The 24,770-nt window shown below is 54.7% G+C and overlaps 2 protein-coding genes across 2 annotated transcripts; one reads left to right on the top strand and one right to left on the bottom strand.

Moving 5' to 3' along the window:
- Positions 1 to 2,445: 2,445 nt before the first annotated feature.
- Positions 2,446 to 4,066, top strand: MAM_00172 (uncharacterized protein; the record flags this gene model as incomplete). The annotated part of the gene is made up of 2 exons (XM_040818972.1): positions 2,446 to 3,664; positions 3,897 to 4,066. The coding sequence occupies 2 exons, from the start codon at positions 2,446 to 2,448 to the stop codon at positions 4,064 to 4,066; spliced, it is 1,389 nt and encodes a 462-aa protein (XP_040682236.1).
- A 3,285-nt stretch (positions 4,067 to 7,351) lies between these two features.
- MAM_00171 (Zinc finger, C2H2-type/integrase, DNA-binding protein) lies at positions 7,352 to 8,900 on the bottom strand (the record flags this gene model as incomplete). The annotated part of the gene is made up of 4 exons (XM_040818971.1): positions 7,352 to 7,380; positions 7,441 to 7,776; positions 7,886 to 8,066; positions 8,319 to 8,900. The coding sequence occupies 4 exons, from the start codon at positions 8,898 to 8,900 to the stop codon at positions 7,352 to 7,354; spliced, it is 1,128 nt and encodes a 375-aa protein (XP_040682235.1).
- Positions 8,901 to 24,770: the final 15,870 nt, after the last annotated feature.

Here is a 24,770-nt window from a genome sequence, read left to right as displayed (position 1 = left end):
GATTTGGGGCGTAATGTGCCACTGGGCCCTTTCTTTTTTTTTTTCCCCCGACGTCCAAGTAACTGTCTGAGAAGCGGTTCCAGACGACCAATGGGAAAGCGCGCCAGGAGAGCAAGCAAGATGGGACGTGCCAGTAAGTGCGCTTAGATAAGCACAGACCAACTTTATTCCAACTACTCGTCGTATGTGTGTACATGTTGCGAGCTCGAAAGCGCCTTGAACGGGATCGAACAATGCAATCAGACGACGCAATCAGACGAGACCGCCAGTCCAATTCTAGCGCGCCAAGGCCTCATGGGGAAACTGCATCATGGAAGGGTCTGGGACGTGTTGGGTTGGCCGTGGCACTCGCCAAAATTCGGCCCGTGACGTTATGTAATCACTCACGCAACGACAACATACAACAAGTCACGACCTAGCCACGCGGCCCGAGGCGGTCACGTCACTCGTACGGCGCCGGCAAGATGGACCACGGGCCGACTGCAGCGCCTTGCATTGCGACATGAGAATTGCTGCCTACCGGGTCCCACCCATCGTGACGGATTTCTCTGGCCATTCACCAAGTGGACTTTGGCGACGAGGCGCAGTCGCACTTGGGAAGATGGGGACTGTGACTAGACGCCGAAATTGGCGCGGTGCTAAACCTTGCAAGGTGAAGGGCAATGACGGAGAAGCCAAGGGTACTTGAGATACAAACAGTGACCGAGAGAAAGAAGAGGGGGGGTGTGCGACGAGGATGGTTTTGTTAAATTGCTGTTTGTTGACCACGGAAAGTGGTGATGAATTGTGTCGTCAGGTTGGGCCACGCAAAAGCCGCAGCCCCGAGCGCAGCAACCACTTTGGACAACGGAGAGAGTGCGAGGCATGATGACAGGTGTCAGTGACGCGTATAAGCATCTGAAAATGATGGTCATGATGTTGCTGATGGGCTGCACGCAAATGCAAGCGGATCAAGGACGACTGCAAGGGACCGGACTTGGGGGCCAAGATTCTTTTTGACAGGTGATGTCACTGGGAAGCAAGAAATGGATAAATGAATGTCTTGGGGCTCGGCGCTGGGCACGCTGGGGAACTGGCAGATATTGCAGATTGATTAACTGCTGGCCTGGGCCCGGCCGGGGCCCGCGGCGCGGGGTACGTACCTGGGCAGATGCCTGGGCAGGGCAGGCACTAGCCAGCCCCGGGGCCGCGGACCCACGCGCGGGGGAGGACGGGGGACGGACAGCCTGGAGCCTGGAACAATGGGCAGGTCCTGCGTACTTACCTGACTTGAGAAGTACTTGGGCGGTTCGGGTGCTCAGGCAAGCAACTACCAAGTAACGTTACTTACTTAGCCTACTTCAGTACTCAAGGTACCCATCTACTCCGTACTCCGTACTTGTTGCTGCCAACTGTCCATTGTCCACAGCCACTCCGCCGACACCGACGCCGACACCGACACCGACGCAGCCGCGCCTCGCATAAGCCTCGCTCGTCGCATTTCCCATGCCATCCCATGTCGCCAATTTAGATGCCGCCGCCGCCGCCGCCGCCGCCGCCGCCGTTTCGCCAAAACCCATCCGCAAGCCGGCGCCGGCGCCTATTTAGCCTCCATGCCGCCGCCCGTTCCGCGTTCCCGCGTCCCAGGCTCCTTGCTAGACCCGGCTCCGGTTCTGGCCCTACCGAGTAATTCTGTTTCCGTTTCCATTTCCAGCTCTAGTTCTGCTTCTAGTTCCGGTAGTACGTGTCTACCCCTGGCGCCGAGAAGGCGAAAAAAGAAAGGAAAAAAGCCCAACAGCGTCGGCAGCTCGATCCGAGGGTCGAAGGCTAACTGTAGACCTTGCTCGATCATACGAACGTGTACAAGCTTGGCGAGAGAGATGGGGATGGTCACCATTAAGTTTCGAAGCATATGACTCTCCTCCACCGTACTCTCCACCTCGTAGGTCACCCACACAACCTCCTCGAATATCACCGACGCCCGAAAATATTAGTTCCTCGCCTATGCGACAGTCTCTATCTCCCGCCCCGGAGCCAATTCCGAACCCAATAATCCCTGGCGACCCAGCGCCCTCGGCCGAAGTTCTTTTTAAAACAACCAACGCATTTGCAAAGGAGAACGGATTTGGTATTATTCGGCGGAATAAATATTCCTATAAGGGACGGTTGATTAGGTACTCCATTCAATGCGACCGGTTTGGACAATCTCGGGCCTCGGGGGGTTCTGGTCTTCGAACCCGAAGGTCTCGGAAGTGTGATTGCAAATGGATGATAATTGCTGAAGCCCTAGAGGAAGGCAAGTGGCTTCTTCGACAACATAGAGACCCGAAACATCACCAGCATAACCATGAACGGAGTATTACGCCATCTGCGCATGTTTCCCACCGCCGCCTTACTACACCAGTTAAAGCAACCATCGAGTCAGCAAGCCGTCGCGCGGGTATTCGAGCCAGTGATGTAGCTGCTATGGTTGAGGAGCAATTCCCCGATACAACACTCCTGCGGAAGGATATCTATAATGCCCGTTCGTTCATTAACCGAGAGAAGCTAAATGGCTATACACCTACTGCGGCATTGATCAAACTCTTTGATGAGAAGAAGATCCCATACATCGCGAAATGGGCCGATGATGATCCAGATAGACTGCTTGGTCTTGTCTGGACCTTTCCGTACTGTCTACAGATGTGGAAGCGCTTCCCCGAGGTTATTAGCTTTGATAACACATATAACACTAATCGCTTCAAGCTTCCTTTATTCCAGGCTACTGGCCAAACCTGTCTTGGAACTGTGTTCAATGCTGCATTTGGCTTAATAGATAACGAGAGGAGGGAGGGGTTCCAATTCCTTGCAGAGAGTGTTCGCAAGCTCATTACAAAACACTCACTCAGGGAACCAGATGTCATCATCACAGACTTCGACAAGGCTATGAAAGCTGCCGTTAATGATCAGTTTCCAAATGCACAGCAACAGCTTTGTATTCATCATATCCTTTCAAACGTTTTGCTTAAATCGAAGACTAGGTGGACGGGCCAACGTGAGGACAGTACTACTAGCCCTAGCGCTAGTGACAGTGAAGACATTCCCTCACAGGCGGATGGCGGGTTGAGCACTACAGATAAGCATCTGATCGAAGATCGGTCGAGTAGTGATAAGATTCCTCATACTTACCAAGGCGTTGTTTTAATGTGGAAAAAGGTTCTCTATGCCGAGACTGAGGAAGCGTTTGAGCAGGCATGGAGAGATCTTTGTAAAGAGTTCGACGACCAACGAGCGATCTTACAATACCTCTACTCGACTTATATGCCTGTTAGTGCTCAATGGGCACGTTGCTTTATCCGTCGTTATCGTAACTTCGGAATCCGAGTTACGTCCGGCACAGAAGCAAGCAACAATAATATCAAAAGCTATCTATTAAATGGCATGAGCCACCTCTACCGACTCGTCGAGGCAATGCAGGATATGATACATGACCAAGAACGTGCCTTTAAGGATGCCTGTGGACAGGATGATGTCCTGACTGCTCCACAATACCTAGGTTCGATGGGAAACTATCTTGGTGAACTACGAACAACCATGTCATCGAAAGGACTTGGGTTAATCAACAAGCAATACTGTATTGCTCGCAAATTTCTGCCGACGGGGAAGAATCCCTTCCCCGACTCTATTGGACTTTGCGACGACGACTGTACGGTCTCTATTGAGCTGGGAATCCCATGCTATCATAAAGTCTACGCAAAGCTAGATTCTGACACACGTTTCACTAAATGGGAGGTCCACCCACGCTGGCGACTACGGGAATCGGCATCTCAAGATCCATACCGACGAATTCTTGACCCGAAAGTTGCCACTGCACTACGTGGAAGGCCAAAGAATACAGCGCAGGTTATCCCAGAAAGCCTAGCTATTACATCAAGTAGCCGATCTGATAATCAACCAAGTGGGCGACGAGGTCGACCGCCAGGAAGTCTCAATAAGCCAACTCTTGCTAGGAGAGTGCATAAAGCTACTCGAGAAACCATCACACAAACTGGTGGCCAAATTGGCATCTCAGCCCAGCAAGGGCCAGGTAGACCTTCTAAAGTCCTAAATGCTGGGAATACGACAGGCGTGCGGTACAGTGGACGGAGGACGCAACGAAACATTCGCAGGACAAGGAGTCAATGGGAACTGGCTAAGAGTGATGACGAAGATCCAGATTGTATCGTTGTGAGGCAATAAATTAAGTAGACCACATCACGTCTTTTGCCAGTATTTGACAGTTACTGGCTAACAGTACAAGGACGGTAGTTTAATCCGAAATGCAGGCTTGCAAGATAGCAGAAGACCAATCGCGCCCACAACGATAAGTGACTGCAATTCATGGTGATGTAGGAGCTTGTTAGTGAAGTTGGCTACACCGCCTTTCCGAGGAAGTATCTGTGGGGCCAAGAAAGTATGCGACCAATCAGAAGTGGTAAAAGTCATGCCCGTGTAAGAGTCATGCCCGTGTAGCCAAAGTGTCATGCCCGTGTAGCAATTCCCTTTTTTTAATGCCGCGTGCTGCAAGCCTAGAGGCAACCGAGCGCCTTTAGAAGCAGCCATGCCATGCCGTAGTCGTGTGTCGCCTTGCCCTGCTTGGGCTGGCCACGTCTCTCTCTCTCTCTCTCTCTCTTTTTTTTTTCCCCTTCCAGCAGAACTTCTGCCCGACAAGTTGCCAGAGGACCGAAAGGCCAGCCAGCACTAGCTCGCGTCGGCATCCGGTTGGTTGCGCTCAAGGCCGCCGACGACCATGACGACAAACCACCGGACCGACCACCCTCGCTCCTCGTGTGCATTCATCTCGTCTCACCCCTCGAACAAGGTCCTGTGTCTTGTGTCTCGTGTCTTGTGCGTCGAAGCGTCGGGCGTCACCACACCACCCCCCCTCTTCCCCCTTTGCTTGGCATCAGGAACCCGATCGGGCCCAGCATCTGCACGGCCTCGTTTTGCGTATGGCCTCGTTACACAACCTCGTGCCGGTTCCCGCCTTGCTTCCAAATCCGGACCTGTCGACTGTCCAATGTCGCAGACCCGGCCCGTCACGTCATCCCTGCCCGTCACCCATTGGCTACCTGCCCGCCTGGTTCCGTGGCCATGGGCTGGGCCTCGCACCCAGCTTGCTCATCGAGTGCCACTTGCTGCTTGAGCACCCACGTAACGTACGGACTAGTCGGTTCCTTTATTGCCGAGTGCTCCGTGGATCGTAGCTTGTTGGCAGATGGACGGCACTCCCAGACGTCTTGTGCTGTCCTGTCCCGCGCCGTCTTCCAACTTTGCGGCCCCGGCCCGGACGACACGTGTCACGGCAGCAGCGCTTTTTAAACTTTGTCTTTGTCTCTTTGCACTCACTGCCCCGTCCGTCACATGTGACGTGTGGTTCTGGGATGCGTATGTGGCATATACTCCGTACCAACAGGCTCACCCACGTACTCGGCACAATGTTAACAACACGTGCGTCGTCATCGCCGTCGTCGTCGCCAACTCGTCTGCATCGACGCCACGGTCCCCGGCGTCGTCCATCCCAGCCCGAGCATCAACGCTTTTCAGACCCCGTGCCACCACCACCACCACCGTCGTCCCACCCACCTGGCGCTCCTCCGTATCGACTTCTCGCGTGTAACCACCCACCCGGCCCTCATCTGTCCGTCTTGCAGACCACAGGCCCGACGGAAAGAGGGCGGACCAAGGGACAAAAAAAAAAGAAAGAAGAAGAGAAAAATCAAAAAAGGCAACGCTCCCAGGGTGCTCAGGGGCGCCTCCCATCCATCCGTCCGTCCGTCCGCCTCGTGGCTCAACCTCGCTCGCCTTGCACGCACCGCACGCCTCACCTCCCCCGTTGACGCGGCGTACATCCAGGCACTTACTTTCTAGTCGTCTGCATCACGTCTGCCTGCCCGGGCGGCCCGACCGGTGGGCCGAGCCCCCTTCAATGTCCCCTTCCTTGTTCCTTGGTCGCGACACCGCAACCGCTGCCCCGGGACCGGCTGACCTCACTCACACCCACCTGATGGCGTCGGGTCGTGGGTCCAGGCGAATCAACGCTGCTTCACAGTCACCCAGTGTCAAAGCCGCCGTCTAGTCTCGTCCTGACGCTTCTGCAAAACGTATATTTGTACGCTCACTTGGATGGGAACAGGAAACAATATTTTGCAACTATGAACATGTCCATCTCGTCTTGCCTTGTGCTCCATTCCGCACCACCATCATGTATCTTGGTGCGTCTTCCACCCTACGTGATTCTTGTCCTTGTCGTATTGCCATAATTGTAGCAAATACACGGGTAACAGGCTGTCGCTATGGGGGTTTTTTTTGTTGTTGCTTTTGTTGTTGATTTTTTTTTGGTTTTTTTGTCCCCTCTTCTCTTCTCTTCTCTTCGCTTCGCTTCCCCTTCCCTTCTTCATCCCGCCACTTCATCAAGGTCGACGTAACCAACGGTCTAGAAACCGTGTATTTTGCACCGTCGTCGTTGGTCCTCTGCGGTAGAGTCTTGTCGGCACGCATTACTTCATCTTCTTATAAAGACTCTCCTCCCATGATTGCCTTGCGGCACAGAAGGTATCCCCCCCCTTCACTAAAAAGGGGGATGTTCGCTTCATCACGCCATCTTTTCATATCCTGACAGTTCCTGATGCGCCTGGTAATCAAATCGACCACCGTAGTTTCGTAAAACAATGCCCTCTACCTCCCATGCACCGTGAAACAAATGCAAAGCGTTAGCTTCAACCTTTCTCCGCCAGCCCGCCCGCTCGCCCAACCGTTTCCCAGGGGAATAATGGTGAAAATCAAAAAAACAAGTTGCAATCGCGATGAACGGCAAAAGGTCGTGACAGAAGAAGATAATGGGAAACGAGCAAGTGACTCAAGAGCAAAACGACACAAAATCACAAGAGGGGAAGAACCAAGTAAGAAAAAAACGGGGGTAAAAGTTCGACAAGAGACAAACTCCAACCAATGTGGAAGGCGGAAAAGCCTCTGCAAGGCTAAATGTGTGTGCGTGTCCAAAGACAAACCGCGAGAGCACTTCACCCCGATACAAAACGTACAACAGTCGAGAGTCCTGTTGAGGGTATATCCGACCCGTCCGCCCTTTTCTTCGAAAATCTGAACGCCGAGAGCCGCTCCACCGCCATTTCTTGAAACTAATGGACCCCCGACGGAGAGCCACTAGGCCAAGGGAAAAAAAAAATCCCACCAAAAATGGTAATTACGAGTTAGGAGAAAGATGTGGATTCGTACAGTGGGCCCAGATAGTGTACAAGTCGTAAGTAATCCCGTTCTGTTGGTACTCCATGAATGCAGACCCTTTTCCCCATCAGACTGCCACGCACCTCGGCTCTCTACGATCCGAGACGACTTAGTGGCTCGCAGGTGGGCCACCATTTGCTGCCAGCTCGCGTCAGTGTCCTTTCCAACTCGACTCTCACATCAATGCTTTGGACTTACACTGGCCGTACAGGCCCTGAGTTGGCTGGCCGTATGGCGAATGAGGCTGGTAGTTTTGGTACATATGACTGGTACCGTAGTCTGCAATCTGCTGTTGCGCGACTGCCCCTGACGGAGGAGCGGGATATTGGTTTGGTTGGTATCCAATGGGAGGCAGCTGGACAGGTCGAGAGCCTGGATAAGTCGACGTCGGAGGAACATCAGGGCCTTGATCAGGTCCACCGTTGTGAGCTTGCGCGGCGGCAACGGCGGCGCGCTGTCGCTCTTCCTCAGCCTTGCGCTGTGCTTCTTCCTCCTTCTTGCGCTGTTTCCATTCCTTACGTATCTCCTTGAATTCTGAGCAATAGATGTCAGCGAGCCAGTCGACAAGACGTCAAGCCAAATCAAGTCGCCCTTCAGCCGCCAGAGGCGAAGAAGAGACGGGGGTTTTTGACGCAAAAAGTACCTTCAGGGGTTCGTTTCTGTCCATGCGATTGCATGGTGACATGGGCGTTCAAGTGGTTCAGCGTGCCGTAAGCCTTCTCGCAACCGTTCCATCCGCACTTGTACATGCGCTCGATTTCTTCATATCGTCGCCGGGGGCGCTTGTGCTGCTGGGCTCCAGGAATTGGCACGAACGAGTACACCTCAAAACCCAGTCGTGTTAGCCATTTCTGACATAGATTACGTTGTCTGCTGGTTCTGTCCGAAAAAAGGCGGGGGGAGGGGGGGCGCTGATTCTTTTGCTTCGGTCGTATTGTGGGCGAGGGGTCAAAAATAGAGTTCAACTCTATACTCGGTGACGACTCGATCCCAGCCACACGAACTTTTCCCGCCAAACTAGGTATTACGTCGCGGAAAAAAAAAACCAAGCAAAATTGTTCCGTTCCAAAACTTACCTGATTCGGCCTTTGTTGAGCCTGTTGTGAGGCCTGAGATTGCGAGTACATCTGATGCCCAGGCGCGATTTGACTGCTGTGCTGAGAATAACCTGTCCAGTCGGGACGAGGCTGGGTATACATGCCGCTGTTTGTGTGCGAGTAGTTGTGCGCCATGTCTGGATTTGCCGCGTACGGCGAGTGCTGGCCGTAAGGGTAAGTAGGGCTGGGTGCCGCGATGGACGGGTCTATAGGCACATCGGTGTCAGAATGAACGGCATGGGCTTGATGGTTTCGCCCATCCTGCTGGGTGAATGACGGACTGTTCTGTTGCTGCGCCATACCTCCGCTGCCAGTGCTGCTCGCAGGATGGTATGAACGCTGGATGTGCTCCTGGAAGGTTCCTGATCGCGAGGACTGAGGATACACGCCGTACTCAGAGGTGGGAGTCGCCGAGCTCGGGTAGCTAACTTCTTGCTTGACGGGATACTGCGCGTCTGACGCGTGATCTACAGTCGAGCCTTCAGAATGATTGTCGCTGAAGCTGCTTGGATAGGGCGAGGGCAAACCTGTCTGCGAGTAGTCGTGAACAGATCGGTCCATAGGGTTGCGAATGGTCCAGGGTTGCGCAGAGTCGCCCAGTCAGCCAAGTTCAGAGGGTCGCCGCAGAGAAGCTCGAAAGACGTGCAGGTCGGCAGGCACCGGCCTGGTTCGGTGTTGGTCTATGTCGCGCGCGAGGGAGAGAAACGAGAGATGGGAGGGAGAGCAAAGTAGCACCCTGGTGGCGATTCGGCGAGGAGATGGACGGACGAATCGATATGGCCTTTGGTTTCCGAGCGTCCAGTCGGCGGGCGTCTCGAGTCTGGGAGAGGTTGGCAGCCCAGCAACGAAGACGAGACCAAGAGTTGCGAGTTGAGAGTTGAGAGTTGCGAGTTGCGAGTTGCGAGTTGCAGGTCGAAGGAGGGGAGGAGCTGAGGATAAAAGTGATCCCTGTTAAGGCGGATGGATATAAGGCGTACGTATAAGGCGCGCGTGGTGGGTTTATGGGTTTGATGACGGTTCCTGGTGGCAGGCGGCTAATGGGCTGTAATTGTAGTAGTGCGAGTCCGTCGATTGTTGCATGTACTGGTACTTGACTTGGGGATGGCTCCCGTGCCAGCGGCCAGATTGGAGATTTAATAGTCTATTTCCCAGAGGTTGTAGTGATGACACCAGGAACAAGACCGAGTAGCACTCCGCAGTCCGAGTCGAATCTCTGTCGCTGGGGACGGGGGCTCCAAGGATGGATGGTTTGCACTCACTCGTCCACGATCAGAGGATAAAAGTCGAGGGGCTAAGAGCTTTGAACCAGATTGCGGAGCGCGACACTAATATAGTGCAGTATCGATTGTGGACTCTGCCGAGGCGCCCAATTCCAACTGAGCCTAGCGCCTGACTCGAGATGGGACCTGCTGGGACCTGCTGGGACCTGCTGGGACCTGCTGGGACTGGAGGGGGGGTGTGAGCGCAGAAGATTGTCTTTGGTGATGAACTCTGACCAGAGCAGAGTCAGTCAGTCAGTCGGGGTGGAAGGCAGGCCGAGGTCTAGCGGAGAAAATGCGCAGAATACGCTGAGATGCGCAACTCAAGTCAATTAATCACAGATCGCAGGGCAAAGCTCCGGCTGCCAGGCTTCAGGCTTGGTTGGGGCTTGGGGCTTGGGGCTTGGTTGGGGCTTGGGGCTTGGGGCTTGGGACTTGAGGCTTGATTGAGGCTTGAAGCGTGAGGCGTGAGGCGTGAGCCAGAAGGCGTGAAGCGGGAGGTAGCAGTGCTCCTTCCCGTGCGTCTGCTGAAAGCTGCTGCAAGCTTGCAGGTTTCGTGCTCCAGACGAGAAAGCGTGACAACGCAATAGCGAGGCAGCGATAAAATGTCGTCGTTGCCGTTGCCGTTGCCGTTGCCGTTGCCGTTGTCGTCGCCTTCGTCGTCGTCGTCGTGATCGTCGTGATCGTCGTCGTCGTCGTTGTTATTGTTGTCGTTGTTGTGCAGCAGCGCGATGCGGGCCCCGAAGAAATTTGATACGGAAAAAAAAAAAAAAAAAAAGAACAACGTGGATCTTGAGTAATGAAGAAAGAAAGGCGGAGCAATTGGGCGCGACCCTCGGCACTTGTGCACCAGAGGGCTGCTTGGGACAAGACGAAACAAGACAAGACACGACGGTGGGCCGCCTTTCAGATAATCAGTCGCGGTTCTCGAGGGCCAGCAGACGGACGTGCAAATCGTCTGCCAAAGGAAGCACCTCTGCGGCTTCAACCGGTCACGACGCGCAAGCACGAGAACGCTCTCTTGTAGCCTCGGGCGGACAGCATGGACAGAGGCCGATTCTGGCGTCACAACTCCGTGTCCCAAGAAAATTTGTCAACTGCGAAATCGGATGACCGTGAGGGCGAGAGCCAATGCGTAATGGACAGAGAAAAAGGAGAGGAAAAATTGGGCGGTCGACTGGGCAGAGGCAAGATTACGGACCCGACGACGGATGCAGGCTGTGAAAGGCTGAGCTACCAGGCATGAATTGAACATGAATATCGGGGACTGACGTGGGGGAACCACACAATCAGAACAACGGATGGAAGCCAGTGATTTGGGAGTGGACTTTCGTCTCTCATGGGATTTGCCCACCAGTGCTAACATCACGCCGTACGCACAATGCAGATACATACGTCGTGCTCCGTTCGAGATGGAGGCCGCGGTATTATGTGTGTGGACAGGGGAGGGGGTGTGAGGCGAAGAGTCGGGTTATTTCCGCCGTAGCGCGAAAGAAAGGGAAAAAAAAAAAAGCAAATGGCACTTTATGGCGATCCGGAGAGCTGGACGAGGCACACGGGTTGGCGGGTTGGCGGGTTGGCAGGCTGGCTGGCGGGCTACGACAAGAGCGGCTGGCTCGATCCAGCAGATGGCTACGGAGTACTAGCTGGAAGTAATTAATTATAGCAATACTACGGACTCGCAGTGGGACGTGGTCAGGTATCGCTCTGCAATACAGTGATCGATCAGAAACGCCGCATGATATTGAGTGCCTCGGCCTGTTCAGGATGGGTGGTGATGGTGACAGTGGTGGTGGCGAATCAGAACGTAGATCACATGACCATGATGACGGCAATAATCATGTTGATGTTGACGTCGATATTGGTTGTTGTTGCTGCTGCTTCTACGGCTGCGTTTGGGCTGAGCGATGATACTCATGGTGGACGAGCTTCTCCGCAGCGGTAGCGGCAGCCAAAATATTGCGCCGCTGTTCGTGGGCCAGGTCTACAGTACTTTAGACAATAAGCTTGACATATTCAGCCCTGCTTGGCATCAAGTCGGTTGTGAATGTCGAGGCCCTCTCAAAGCCAACGAGCCGCTCGGTGCCTTGGCAATAACATCAGCCAGAGGGCAAAGAGCAGAAAAAGCAAGGAAGAGGTAGGGAGGCGGCGTAACGGGAAAGAATACAAAAAGGAAACAAGGGAGAGGGGGGAAAAACAAACAACCCCCCCAAACTTGCCCGAGGAACAAAAAATTTTCAAAGCAAAAAAACTCAAACATAGCAAGACCTGGATCCTCATGACCGCGACTGGCGGACTGGTGACTATTCAGGACGGAGACGCCGATGATGATGTGATCGAGCAGCAGGTGAGATGGAGTTTACCGACTTCTAGAAACCTGCGACCGGAGACACCACACCGGCGCACCGGAGCACCGGATGCACTGGCAGTGGAAGAACGAAGCCCCGTGAGCTCTGTGAGGCCCATGAGGTCCTGCTGCGTGCTGGAGCCCTGAAGTCCTGGAGTCCATGAGGCCCCGAGGCCCTGAAGCCAACCGGCCGGACGCTGCAGCACTGTGGACTGCATGCTCAAGGTAGCACCTGGTGTCAGCGCGCTCACAGACACTCGCTGCAGGGGTGGCTGCAGTGAGCCACCGGGGTGGGCGCCCAGAGAGGATGGTGGGGCCAGCGGGCCCAGCAGCACCAGCGGCCCTCAGTGTCCGCTCTTGCTGAGCGCTGATTCCTGGGAGAAATACCATTGATTAGTTTCCTGCCCCCTGTGGCTCTGTGGCTCCATGTGGCCCTCTGTGGTTCCCTGCCCACGGAGCCAGAACGAACCAGGATGCCCAGGCCCTGCACCCCTGTATCTACTCAAGTACCTGGGCAAACGCGTATGCGTGGTAGATACTTGAGTACTTGCTCGAGTACGGAGCACGAAAGGAGAATTACCACACTTACCACTTACCGCCGGCTTCTGGGAGGTCAAAAGGGTCGTCCGCACATGCCTGGTGGTCCTGTGACATTTGCAGTCCCCCGGCCGGCTTCAGCAGAGGCCCTAAGCCCGACAGCATTGTGGCGGAGGGGGTGTACATGGTGCTTAGGTGCTCCAAGCACTCTCTCTCTCCCCACCCCAATTCATCTCATCGAATGTTGCTCTTCTTCCTCCCTCCCGGGTTGAATTTCGACTGGGCACTGACACTGGCTTGGGTGTTGCTGCGACGTGCGCGACTGGCTCCGCAGGCCGGTCGCTCTCTTGCCATGATGTCCGTGCCGCAATTGTGGCAATTCTCAGCCTGCACTGCAGGCTCTTACTTCTTGTCCGCGGCTCGCCACCGCCGGCGCTCTCCAGATACCTTTTTAACTTTCCGTCTCAAGCTCGGCCTGCCCTGCCCAAGTCACGTGGGCGACTCTTTTTCCAGGGGACTGGCCAAATAATTTACTGGGAGTTGTTGCTGCTGATGGACGCTGCTGCAAGCATACCTACCCTACCGTCCATATCTTTCTTCGAGTTGCACCAGCGAGTAGCCGTATGCTTGCCAGTCAAGCCGACCTCATTGGTTCCAAGCCAGGTCGTGTCCAGTCCAGACCCTCTTGAGAAGGCTTGGAATGGACAAGGAACCGGCATTTGACACTGTGGGTGTCCAGTACGGAGTAGTGCAGATAAACTAGACCTGGCGACGATGATAAAAAAACGTGGGTTCGAACTGCTGCTTTGCCCAAGACAGTCTAAAGTGCAACAACGTATGAACCGGGACACTTGGCCAACTCCGTATCATACTTAAGTGAGCGAGTGGGTGCATGTAACTTACTCCGTACAATACAATCTATCTTGTATGTACGTCTCTGCTCTCCGCCGGAGCCGATTGCCCCGCGACCAGGGTGTTTTTTATCCGCCGCGTTCGCACCGAGAGACAAGCTTGGAAGCTGACATTTCGAACGGCTGGGCCACTGAAGTGGATTCTGGTTTTCGCAGTGCCAGTCGCCTAGGAGAGAAGTGCGATGCCCGGGGCCAGTTGAACGAGGACCAAGACCACCTCGCCCGTTCCTCCATGAGAGCCAACCCGACACCTTTCAGTCTCCTTTCTTTCCAGGGTGACGGGGCCACATGTATGGCCGAAAACAGTCTAGCCAGCCCGCCTTTTTGCTTGAAAAACAATGACGGCGAACATGATGAATAATAATAAAAAGCGTCGATGGAATTTTGAATGACAATGTTGATCAACGACCACTGTACAATACATGTGCGACTGCGTCTGAGAGCTCGCGGCCAAGGACAAATATGGGCACTCGATTCTACCACAGCATTGCGCTCCAATCACAGTCCTGGTGGCGGGTTCCACCGAAAAGGGAGAGCATCAGAGGCGCGGGGAGGGAGGGGGCAAGGCTGACTACCACTGGCTGCGGATACCCTTGCGAGTTGGGGTCAACGGTGAGGGTGTGCAGGCAGAGAAGGAGGGGGTGGTCGCTGTAGGCATCGCAGGGTTTTCTATTCAACCATCCTCTCCGTCTTCCAGGTTGATGTCGATGTCGTCGTCGGAGTAAATACCCATAACGGCGAAGTTATTCGACTGGACATGGGACCGTGGGGAGTGGGCGGGAGGGAGCCTAGACGCTGGCCCATGTCCCACGTCCTCCTGCCCGCTGTTTTGTCACTGTCGACTGCAATAACCACTCGAGGTGCGAAGTATCCATTTTGCAGTCAGCAGTCGGCGTTTCCAAGCAAGATGTGACATCTGAATCCGAGGCGATCGACTTGGCTGCTAGCAGAAGTGGAAAGGAGAGGGATTCGGCCGTCTAGACGAGCCAAAAGTTGGCTTGGTTCGCTTCCCCGGAGTTCCAACCCAGTCCCTAGGCTAGGCCAGGCCAGGCCCGGTACCTTGGTAGGTAACCCAGAGTGGGCAGCGGTTGTACCAGATGACTGTTGATGACGACGTCAACCGGAGAGACAAAGCCTGGCGCCATGATCGCCGTGGCCGCGGCCTCGGGCACGTTTTGTCTGGTGTTAGGGCCCAGCAGGTTGGTTCACGGGCTCGCGCTAGCCTGCCTGTGTTACACAATGTGAGCCTCTCAACCTGGAGTTGTACTTGGCGCAGAGACTGGAGCGCTGGAGTACTATGAAGGGACTAGTAGTCACTTCGTGTTCCTGGTCAGGATTGTGGAGGTGGGTTGGAAGGGTTCCAAAAGGCTGCGTGTGGTGTGCGGTTTCTGGCGTTGCATCTTGTAAAAGGTCCAACGACCGCACGGAAAGCCAATAGAAGCCGGCGACACAAAATCGGACAAGGGAATCCGTTGTCGATCCAGCTGCTGAAAATCTGCAGGACAATAATCAATGTTTCTCAATCCTAGCCTCCAAGGCAGGCGGGCACGCGTTGGCAGGCAATCATCCGCTGACATTGGCCCGGTGTCGGGATTTTTTTTCTCCTCCCTCCCTTGCCCGGCAGGTACTGCATGCATATCAATTCATTCGGCGACGCGAAATGGGTCCGGTTCCCACGGGGAGACTTTCAACGAGGGACTCCAAAACGGCGCACTGCACACTTTGGACCATGAACTCCAGAGGTCTATCTATTCTGTCTCGTCGTTTATGTACTCGGTAGCTTGCAATGGGTGAATGGGGTGCAATCACTTCCTTTCCGAAACGACCTTTACTTGGGCAATCTATTTTATGGTGTCGTGCCGTGCCGTGTCGTGTCGTGCCGTGGTCTTGGACTGACTGCCTTGTGCCGCAGCTGAAGCGCCTGGGGGGCGGCATGATGGTGATGGTAATTATCCTCAGCTGGTATTGAGGAAGCGAGAGGACGAGTTTAACCGCAACCACAGCCGGGACTCTATCTTTCCTTTCCCCTTGCACATTGTACGTATATCAGTTCTGCCATCGACCGTCGGTGCGGGCCTACCGAGGCACGTACCTGGGTAACTTCTAAGCTGGTGGCCTCGAAGGTACTTGGGTGAGCACTATAGTACTTACGTAAATATGTACTTACTTGGAGGGATGAGGTCAATCCTGCTGACTGACGGTAAACATGTAGTAGTACCTAGGTCCCTACCCAGGTACTTGGGTAGTGTATTATGCCACCGATCATCTCTCCGAGGTGTCAATCTGGTCAACCTCATTCATGTCTTGTTTATCTGCCCGACTGAGGCTAAGAGGGCGTGACGGTGCCGCGATGGTGCCGTGATGGGCACACGGACAGCCGCCACGGAGTCGATATGCAGTAATGCACATACATATATATGTAATGTCTGCAGATGTTCCACACAGGCAGAGGTCTGTTGGACCACTGTCAAGTGGCCCCCCCTCGGCCCCGGCTTCCCCACGGCGCGCTCTCAGCCAAGAGGGCCCAGGGAGACGTGCAGAATGCAAGTGCCACTTTTAGCAAACACTTAATTTTGCTCCAAACGCAACACCCATCACATCAGAAAGAACAGACGAAAGATTGGCGTGGCCAAGTCTGCAGAGCCAGAGCACGACCAACAGGTGAAGATGTCGGGAGTCATCCCGAAGCGCGCTGACGGCAAAGCCCACCTGGAGCCAGCCTGGAGCAGACGGACGTACGACAGTCGAAGGACGACTGGGAGTGTTCTGCATGCCTTGGGCACTTGAGTAGTACCTAGGCAGTTATTGCCTCACAGTTTGGGAAATAATCGTTATCTCTAAATAATGATACCTTGTAAAATAAAAACGCAACCTGCCCGCCCGTGCCCGTGCCCGTGTCCGTGTCAAACCAGACATCTGCCCAAGTACGCAAGTACTCAGGTACCAGGCGGATAGCCATGGTTACTGGGTACCAAGTCGGTACCTGGGTGCCTGTGAAGTACCTAGGTATGTAAGTACAGACGCCGGGTCAGCAACGAGCCATGGCCCATGGAGCAGTCAACAACGGGCCAAGTGGGCCACTCCGGTGGTTGCGGTCTGCAAAGTTCCGTATTGTCCATGTCCAGCTAACCAGGGGTACGTCAGGGAGCGCATGTACTACATGGAGGCTGTCGCCAAAAATACCGAGTAAACTTCTTCATCTCGGCATTGTGCTCCCGTACAGAACAAGAGACTTGTCAGCTGGTCGAGCGCACGCCCATGTCCGCCGAGGGCTTCGGCTTCGTACTGTGCACGATATCCAGCTTTCATGTACAATTGTTCGCCATGCTTCCTGGCTGAACCACCTCAAGCCACTTCCTAGGGTCCAGGTTCGACTCTCTCAGCCCTTCATATATGAGCAAGTACGGAGGAGCACTTGTGGTACTCCATATGACGCTGGTTGTCCACCCAGGATCCCTGTCCTATAGCAGCCATGACTTGCACTTGCCCCCCTCCCCCAGCTGCCTACCATGGCGTCCCAAGAATGTCGAGTGGTTTCAGTGTTGGATTCTCTTCGTCGCCTGCCTCGCGGTTATTGCAAACAGCACGGGCAGCATATCTGCGCCCCTCGTGGAATGCAGTGATAAGAGCCATATTCGTGCAAGCCAGACGCGGTTCCGAAGCGCAAAGTTGCCCGTGTGCCAGATTACCAGATTACCAGATGAGTACATCGTGCCATACAGAAAGGCTCTCGAGTACTTGGCCTACAACCGATGGTCAATTCGGTTGCAGAGCGAGGGAAATGCAATTTCAGCGCTTTGACCAAGAAGCTGGAACCTGTGTAAAGGAGGCGGGATCAAAAATACCGAGCAGGCAAGTATGTGTGAGTGTGGTGTGCCATGTCTGGCGTTTCTGAAATGGTCAGGAAGGCTGAGGTGTCTGTCTGCCACTACCACACACATGGTAACGTATACTCCGTACGGCACCGCGCATACAGTCTTGTCTTGAGCCATGCCTCGAGCTCGGGAGCTTTGCGGAATCGTGGTCTGTAGGCCCGGCGTCATGGGTAGACCTGGGGGCCGCAGCCGAGAACAAACCATACAATACCATTATATTCCTGCCATGGGTGTCTCCTCGCCTCGTGGCTCGTGGGAGGCACGCACCAGACATCCTCACCGCGTATGTGCGAAAACGTCTAGGTCGGATCGATCGCTCAGACAGCCCCACCGCAACCCAATGCCATGACGGCTCTTTGCACGACAACTACGGAGTACGTACTCCGTATGTACACACATCGACTTGCGGCGCGCCAGAGACGCACCGAATCACGAGTCCGCAGTCGCACAAGCACTCGGTCCGTGTACAACAGCCACATGTCAACGTGCGTCAGACCTCTCGCGAGTCCACGCCGGCACTGGTTAGCCTAGCTTGTCGTGCTCGATCCGTTCCCAGCCAGTACTGCGTACCCAGGCCTAGGACCCAGGACTCTCCTCTCCGACGCGTCGCCCGTGGCTGGAAGGAAACCATTCGTACTTGAACGTCGCCGGGGAGGAGGACAATGCCCCCAGGTCGCAATGCGTGGCGGTGCCGTGACCTGCAAGTTGCCCCCGGAATGTCTATGAAATTGAGACAGGGGACGGAAAAAGAGACAAGACATGACCTGGGTGACTGGCGACGGTCGACGGGCGACGGTCGACGGGCGACGGGCGACTGGCGACTGAGCCAGGCCATGCCATTCATACTGCACATGCACAGGTTGAGGCAGCGGCCGGCTATTTTTGGCGGCCTGGGGACGGATGGTGATGATTTTGCTGGTGGATTTGATTTTACCCTGGACAGAGCGAGCTGTGTGGGCTGCAGCCCTGCAGAACAGAATGCGCGCGCCCCCGCCTCCATCCGCCCTTCTCGACGGCGACATGGCGACACGACGATACTTCGTACAAGACACATCTCCACGCCTGTGCATGACCCAATCAACACATGCGCGATTGGGCAGACTGGCAGGCCGCGCATGGTCATCAATCATCATGCTGCCGACCTTTTCGTCTCTGTCTCTTCTTCCTTCGCGTACGTACGCAGTGCTTCTGGCAACGACAGCGGACACGTGCGAGGGGCTGATGCGAGGGCTTCGTTTCACAAGATCCCAAATAGGAACAAGGAACCTTGGGTGACCTTGTTATTCGAACCTTCCCAAAGCCGTCGTCTCACACCACCTCCCCATATTATCTGGCCCCATATCTTGCTGCAGAAAAACATCGTGACCGCACTCGGGTTTAGTGTCGGCGGGAGATCTTGAGCTACTCTCCACTGCGGAGGGGGGGAGGAAAGCCAGCGAGGAGCTGCATGCATCAAGGTTGCTCCATGACACGCAGTACATGCCCACCCAATAAAGGGCCTCTCGACTGGCACCTGACATGGCTGACACGACAGACGAGACGGGCGAGCGAGATCCCCCCCCCCCCCAGTACGAAAACTAATGGCTTGAAAGCAAGGCACGTACATGACATAGGTTCCAACTCAGGAATCCTATGCACTTACTCCGTACTTGCCTCGCAATTTCACCGCCGGACGAGCTACAAAAGTTGCGTTGAATATCAACATCGGCGTCCAACTGCACTTGCGCGATGCCCTTTTCTTCTCCTTCTTTTTTGTCTTTTTTTGTCTCTTTTCCCTCTTGATCACCAAAACACTGGACATGGACGACCGGTGTTCACAGGGTCCACGTGTTAGGCCATGTCAGAAATGTCTGCATGGCCTGCTCACCTGCCTATTTCAGTACTCGGATGCAGAATGCAGAATACAGGATACACGGTTGATACTTGCATTCCTGGCTAGTCACTTTGTCACTGCATTTGTTTTTCAAGCCCGTGTCACTTACCCAACCTGCGTCTCACCTCACGTGGGGTATCCACCGATGCGCGAACCCATCCATGCTCACGCCAACCTTGGTGGTGGTAGTAGGAAGTCATTTCAAAATTCGAAGCCCCAGCCTCTTGCCGTATTTGGGTCTGCGCTGTGTCTGATATCACCATGCCACATTGGAAGATTGGAATCTCGGGGCACGCAAAGCTTTCTGAAGAATCAAAAAGAACCAAAATGTCAGTCCTGGCCGGGATAGTCCACAATGCTGCTTGCTTGGTCAACAGGTGCAGCGTTGCTATACACACATTTCAGTCCGGGCACACTTGAGCAGATGTCAGCATGTGAGTGGGTGAGGCTTGACGCAACCATCAGACCGTCCGGTGCAAACCCCCCCAAAATAAAATAAAAATAAAAAAAAGCCGCGAGATGCCACATGCATCTTCGCCTTTGCCCATGGCCAGCAGGGAAAATATGTGCCTGTGGACTTCAGTTTGGTGGTACCCGCTCAAGCAGCACATACTACTTAAGAGATGGTATTATTCCCTGCCGAGTATGGGCATCAGGCGAGCCTTCGAGTTGGTTGTGGAAACGACACAAGAGCACGAACAAACGTGTCAGCTCCACAACAAGAGGCGCGCTTCTGCCACGCAGTAAGGTGATGCGTTCTCTTGCTGGCTGTGAAATGGCTTCTCTCACAAGAGGGGTTGTCCTAGGCTGTCCTAGGCCAGGAAGGCACCCGCGGCCTCATCTGCTCTGTGAGAGCAAGTTCCTGCATGAACCAGCAACAAATACATACCCCCCGCTGTGCAACTTTAATCCCATAAAGATTTCAATCAAGAGGTCGGCTTGCCGGTCAGGGGCGCGGCTGAGAGACGGATGTGCTTCCGGTTGAGGAGCATAGGCGCTCCCTCGGCATCGTGGCCTGCCGGGAAAGGATACCGGCCAAGATATGACATGGCGGACTTCATTTACGAGCCTAATAGACGTTTTACTTCACTAAAAGCCCATTTTTGTCCATGTTGCCCGGGCTGACGAGCTTCCGTGATATTAAAAATCAAAATTGACTAGCGGGTACAAGAGGCTTCACAGCGCACATTCGACAGCCGGCCAACAAGCGTCGGGGTTCAGCTGCGTCGCGGACGTGAAAAATAATGAAAATCGGTCATTGAACACGATGAAGAAAACGGTGATGACGGAGATGAGCGCCCACGAGGCGGCGTGTACTGGCGAAGCTCCAACCTTGGCGACGGTGCCCAGGCAGCCAAGCTTGAATTTAAAGACGCTCGGCTGTCAACTTTGTCAATCAGAACGGGAAGCGAAACAGGCGTCGAGGGTTGGTTGACTTGATCGGCTAGTGGCTAAATTCACCAGCTAGGCAAGCCACATTAACCATCCATTCATGGGCGGACGAAGACATATTGTACCGAGGACGACGGCCCAGACGGCTTTTCCAACGGCTGGAGAACGGCTTTGGTCGAAGTGACGGGGGTTCTTGTTATTTAGACGCATAATCACGTCAGACGACGGGAGCAAAGACATTCAATGGCACAACACAGCATGCGAATGAGGATGGTGATTTTCGATGACTCGAAGGGGATCTGGTAGAAGTTCGTTTCGCCTCGCGATCCACTCGCCGCCGCCATCAACTTTTTTTTTCTTCTCTTTCCCCCCCCCCTTCCAAAAGTGGTCGCAGAGGGCAGTTCCCAGGTTTGTTATTATGTATGTTGTCGACGTTTTGCCATGAGCTGTGTAGAATCAGGAATCAGGAATGGCACGTTGGACTTGCAACTGGCATCTGGCAACAGGCAAACCGGCAACCGGCAACCGGCAACCAGCAACTTGCACCTGCCCCGTCTGGCGTGTGGTCACTGCCAACTGGTCTGGCTGGCGGTGGGTGTCGGCCCACTTCGCTCCATTTTTTCCCAGATCTCGCTCGACCTCTGCATCTACTGCGTCCTCATCGCTCAACTCTGGAGTCGGGATGGTGTCGGCGAGCTGAGCCCGCCAGCGGCCAGCGAATCCTGCCCGCCGGCGGTGCCAATCTGCTTCCATACCAGCACGGGCCCGGTTTGTCTTGGGGTCACTTTGGGGCTCTCCTCTGCTGAACCGACGACTGGCTGGGCGGCTCCGTGAACGGCATTCCACCTACCTAAAACACCACTCCCGACTGGAATAGGGGCGGGCATGGTGGCCGCCGGTACTCCGTCACGGGAAGTGATTTTCAATCGTCGACCAGCGTCCCACCAGGAGGCCAAGAGGTGAAACGGGAATATCTTTCGGAGCGTTGCGTGCTGACAAGATCAAGGCCCCATGTTGGCCTCGTGGTCGTAGCAGCTACGCCGTATAGACGGCTTCTCTTGAAGAAACCACCATGGACAAGATTAATAGGTTATTCCACCTGGTTCTGACGTTCCAGCAGTCGTTCCTCGGTGCTGGTGGATACTGACACGAACAAGCGCCATGGGCATGGTAGTCTCTTCTTTTGCTAGCGCCGCGACGGTTGTGCCGACTCTTGCTCCCGCATGATTTTCGGAGAGCCGACATCCCTCATGTCCAAACGGATTGGACCATGACATGATGCCCCCTGCTTTGTTTTCAAGTTCAAACAGCCAGAATCCCCGAAAATCCACACTGCCCGCCCCTAGATGGCAAACAGGTATCCAAGGCAGGCAAGGGGTAGCCGACAATCAACACTTGACATACACGTACATCTGCCTGCTTTGCGACTCCTTCCACTGCCGGCTTCCTCCCTGGGCGTATTAGGTCTGGGGCGTGGCCGGTGGTGCAACATGGGCAATACACACAGGCCGTAATGTTGAGCGGCCGCCAGCCCCCCCCCTATCTTTTATTTCAACGTGAGCGTTACATAGAGCGCAAGCCTTCCCCTATAACGGACATGTACAGCAAATACCGCCATGTCCATCTAGTTGCCCAAGACCGGGAGGGATCTCGGCTGTCGTTTAGGATTGGCCAGAGCCGTCATAATCAAAGCCAGAAGGATGGAATAAAGGTCGCACCAGCAAAACATGATGGGACTTGCACAACGGAGAATGTTGAGCCAGTGGCTGTGTCTCCATTATATTGGGTGCTCCAGCATATGCACGGTGGTACATACATACATTGTTTGAAATGGAGATCGGAGCATTATCATCATGCACTTTGCATTCGAGGGCTAGCTGCAACAGGATGCAAGCATGCATGTAACCCAGCCAGCGCATCCTTTCCAGCAATCCAGGACAAGCTGGGGCACGGAAACCACCCTCCTCCGTTATTATCTCTCCATGAAAGATCCAAGGTCCCAGGCTGATGGTTGGTCCTGGGGGTTGAAAGGGGCGGGCCTTGGGCGCTTGGAGCTGGTCTCGCGAAACAGCAAGGGCTGGTCGCTCGGCCCCAATCACCATGATGGATGTCACGGAGGCCTATTGCCACGGTTTGCCGTTCAAGAAGGCCAACATAGGCCTGACGATATCGGAACCAACCCCGTTTGAAGTCGTACCGATGAAGCATCCAAAGCTCCCCCAGAGGGGAGGAAGAATCCAGCCATCCAGCCACTTCGGCCATCAAAGGGACGATTCAATACGTACCATGGTAGAACAAGCGAACAAGTGGCTGATCCAAGCCAATAACCACCTGTACAGTGGACGCGTATTTACGTACTTGGAGTAGGGGCTTCTTTCGACAGGGGATACGCGACGACGAGCAGTGGCGCCAAGGACTTCACCACTACGCCAGCTACTACAGACGGCCGGGGACACGGGCAAATGTCTAGCTTGGTGGTTTGCTGTACGGCGAAGCAGTCGGGTAGCAGGTGACAGACTCATCCTGTTGGGGCCGGCACTGCGGGATCTAAATTCTAAATTGCCAACGCGGAACTTTGGGGCTGCATTCGGGCCTCGAGGACTTTGTACTCGGGACGCCGCCGCGAAAGATGTGTGTGTAGGCGGAACCGGCTGTGCCAGCGAATGGGCCCCGACTCCCCGACTACGCGTACATTTAACATCGACTACCGTTGCGTCCCAGGGTGGTGAGGGTTATTCATGCTTCGGGAGCTGTGGTGCCATGATACTCGGAGGATCTCGCCAAAGAGATGGATGGGGTTTGGCGAGTTGGTTCACCAAGGGCAAGCACGATGTCTTTTTCTCCCTCACGACTGCTGTTGATTTCTTTTGCCGTCTCCCTATGGCCTCGTTATGACCACAGCCGTCGGATCGAGTCAGGATTGCAAAGCCCAAATGCCCGAGTACCAAGGCAGTTGAGCCATGAGCAATGAGCAATGAGCCAGGCAGAAATACCAACCCCCCTCGCTCATTTCTGTCTCGTCTCCTTTACTCATGACACCCCTCCGTGCTCGGTGGGTTTGTGGCAAGCAAGTCGGGCAACAGTGAACGCCCCCCTGAGATCACCACCACCACGGGTCAGCACCACCACCTGCTCCTCCTCTCCCTCGAGATTCATTGGTGCGCTGGTCACGGTGCTGCGCGAGTTGCGGAGTCCTCCATACGATACGTACGATGATATTGCGATAGACATTGTGAGCACCCACCTTTTTCGCTCTCCAATCTCGTCCTATGACGGCACTGGGTTGCCAGTTGGCGCTCCCAGAGACGATGCACTGAAAATGGGTTGCCGCTGCATCTTACCAATAAAGGCCTCATAGTCCAACGGCGGAGAGTCGAGGGTAGACTCGAGCTGTCGAGATGTGACTTCCCAGGGAAGGCTTCTGGGGGGGTAAAGGACTTGGAGAAGGGCTAAAGTGTCGGGAGCCCAGCCAGGCGTTGGAGCCCCTTGCACGATGCGAACAGAAAGAACACGGTCTGCCGGCAATAGCAGAAGAGGCAAATGATTTGCTACGTCTACGGCACCGGCATCTGTACACCACAGAGGGGACGCCGGCTGGATACCGGGTACGAGGGTACTGTTTACGCACGCGCCTATTCGTCATGCCAAGTATACCTGCGGCACAGCCTTGGTGCTCTCTCCCTGTTTACATTTACCTGGGCCGGAAGCTAGGTAGGTCGTATGCCTCGATGTTTCGTGGGAGTGGAAGCGCGGCCGTGGCAGTGACAGCACGGCTTCCCCACGGCTGATTTGTGTATCCGAATTTTTTCGGCATGGGTGATGGGTGATGGATGGGCCATGGCCCTGATGGCTGATGGGTACGATGCCCGACAGCCCGCGAATCCAGTTCTGAAGACTCAGCAGTGCTAATGCTAATTCCTGCTCTTGGTTAGCTCCCACCTTACCTGCCTACTACCTACCTCCTTTAGCAGGCAGTGAGATAGCTGTTCACTAATCTCGGGGCCACCGAGCGACCGGATTCGGTGCGCGTTCATCCTCCCCTCTGTCGCCCATCTCAGCTTGGGCCCCTTGGGCTCACTCTCATTCTAAGGCTCTGGCTGGAGTCTATCACCACGGGCCTGTACTCTGTACGAACTCGACCACTGGGATATCGGATGTAGTGTCGGTGGAAGCCCGGAGACGACCTCCGGTGGGGGGGAAGGGGGGTGGGAAATCCAAACACCCACAAAATACGGGG

The sequence above is a fragment of the Metarhizium album genome (assembly GCF_000804445.1).
Source record: "Metarhizium album ARSEF 1941 chromosome Unknown scaffold_1, whole genome shotgun sequence".
Lineage (NCBI taxonomy): Eukaryota > Fungi > Ascomycota > Sordariomycetes > Hypocreales > Clavicipitaceae > Metarhizium > Metarhizium album.
The sequence above is the reverse complement of the archived record's forward strand: the minus strand, read 5'-3'. Positions and strand labels throughout refer to the sequence as shown.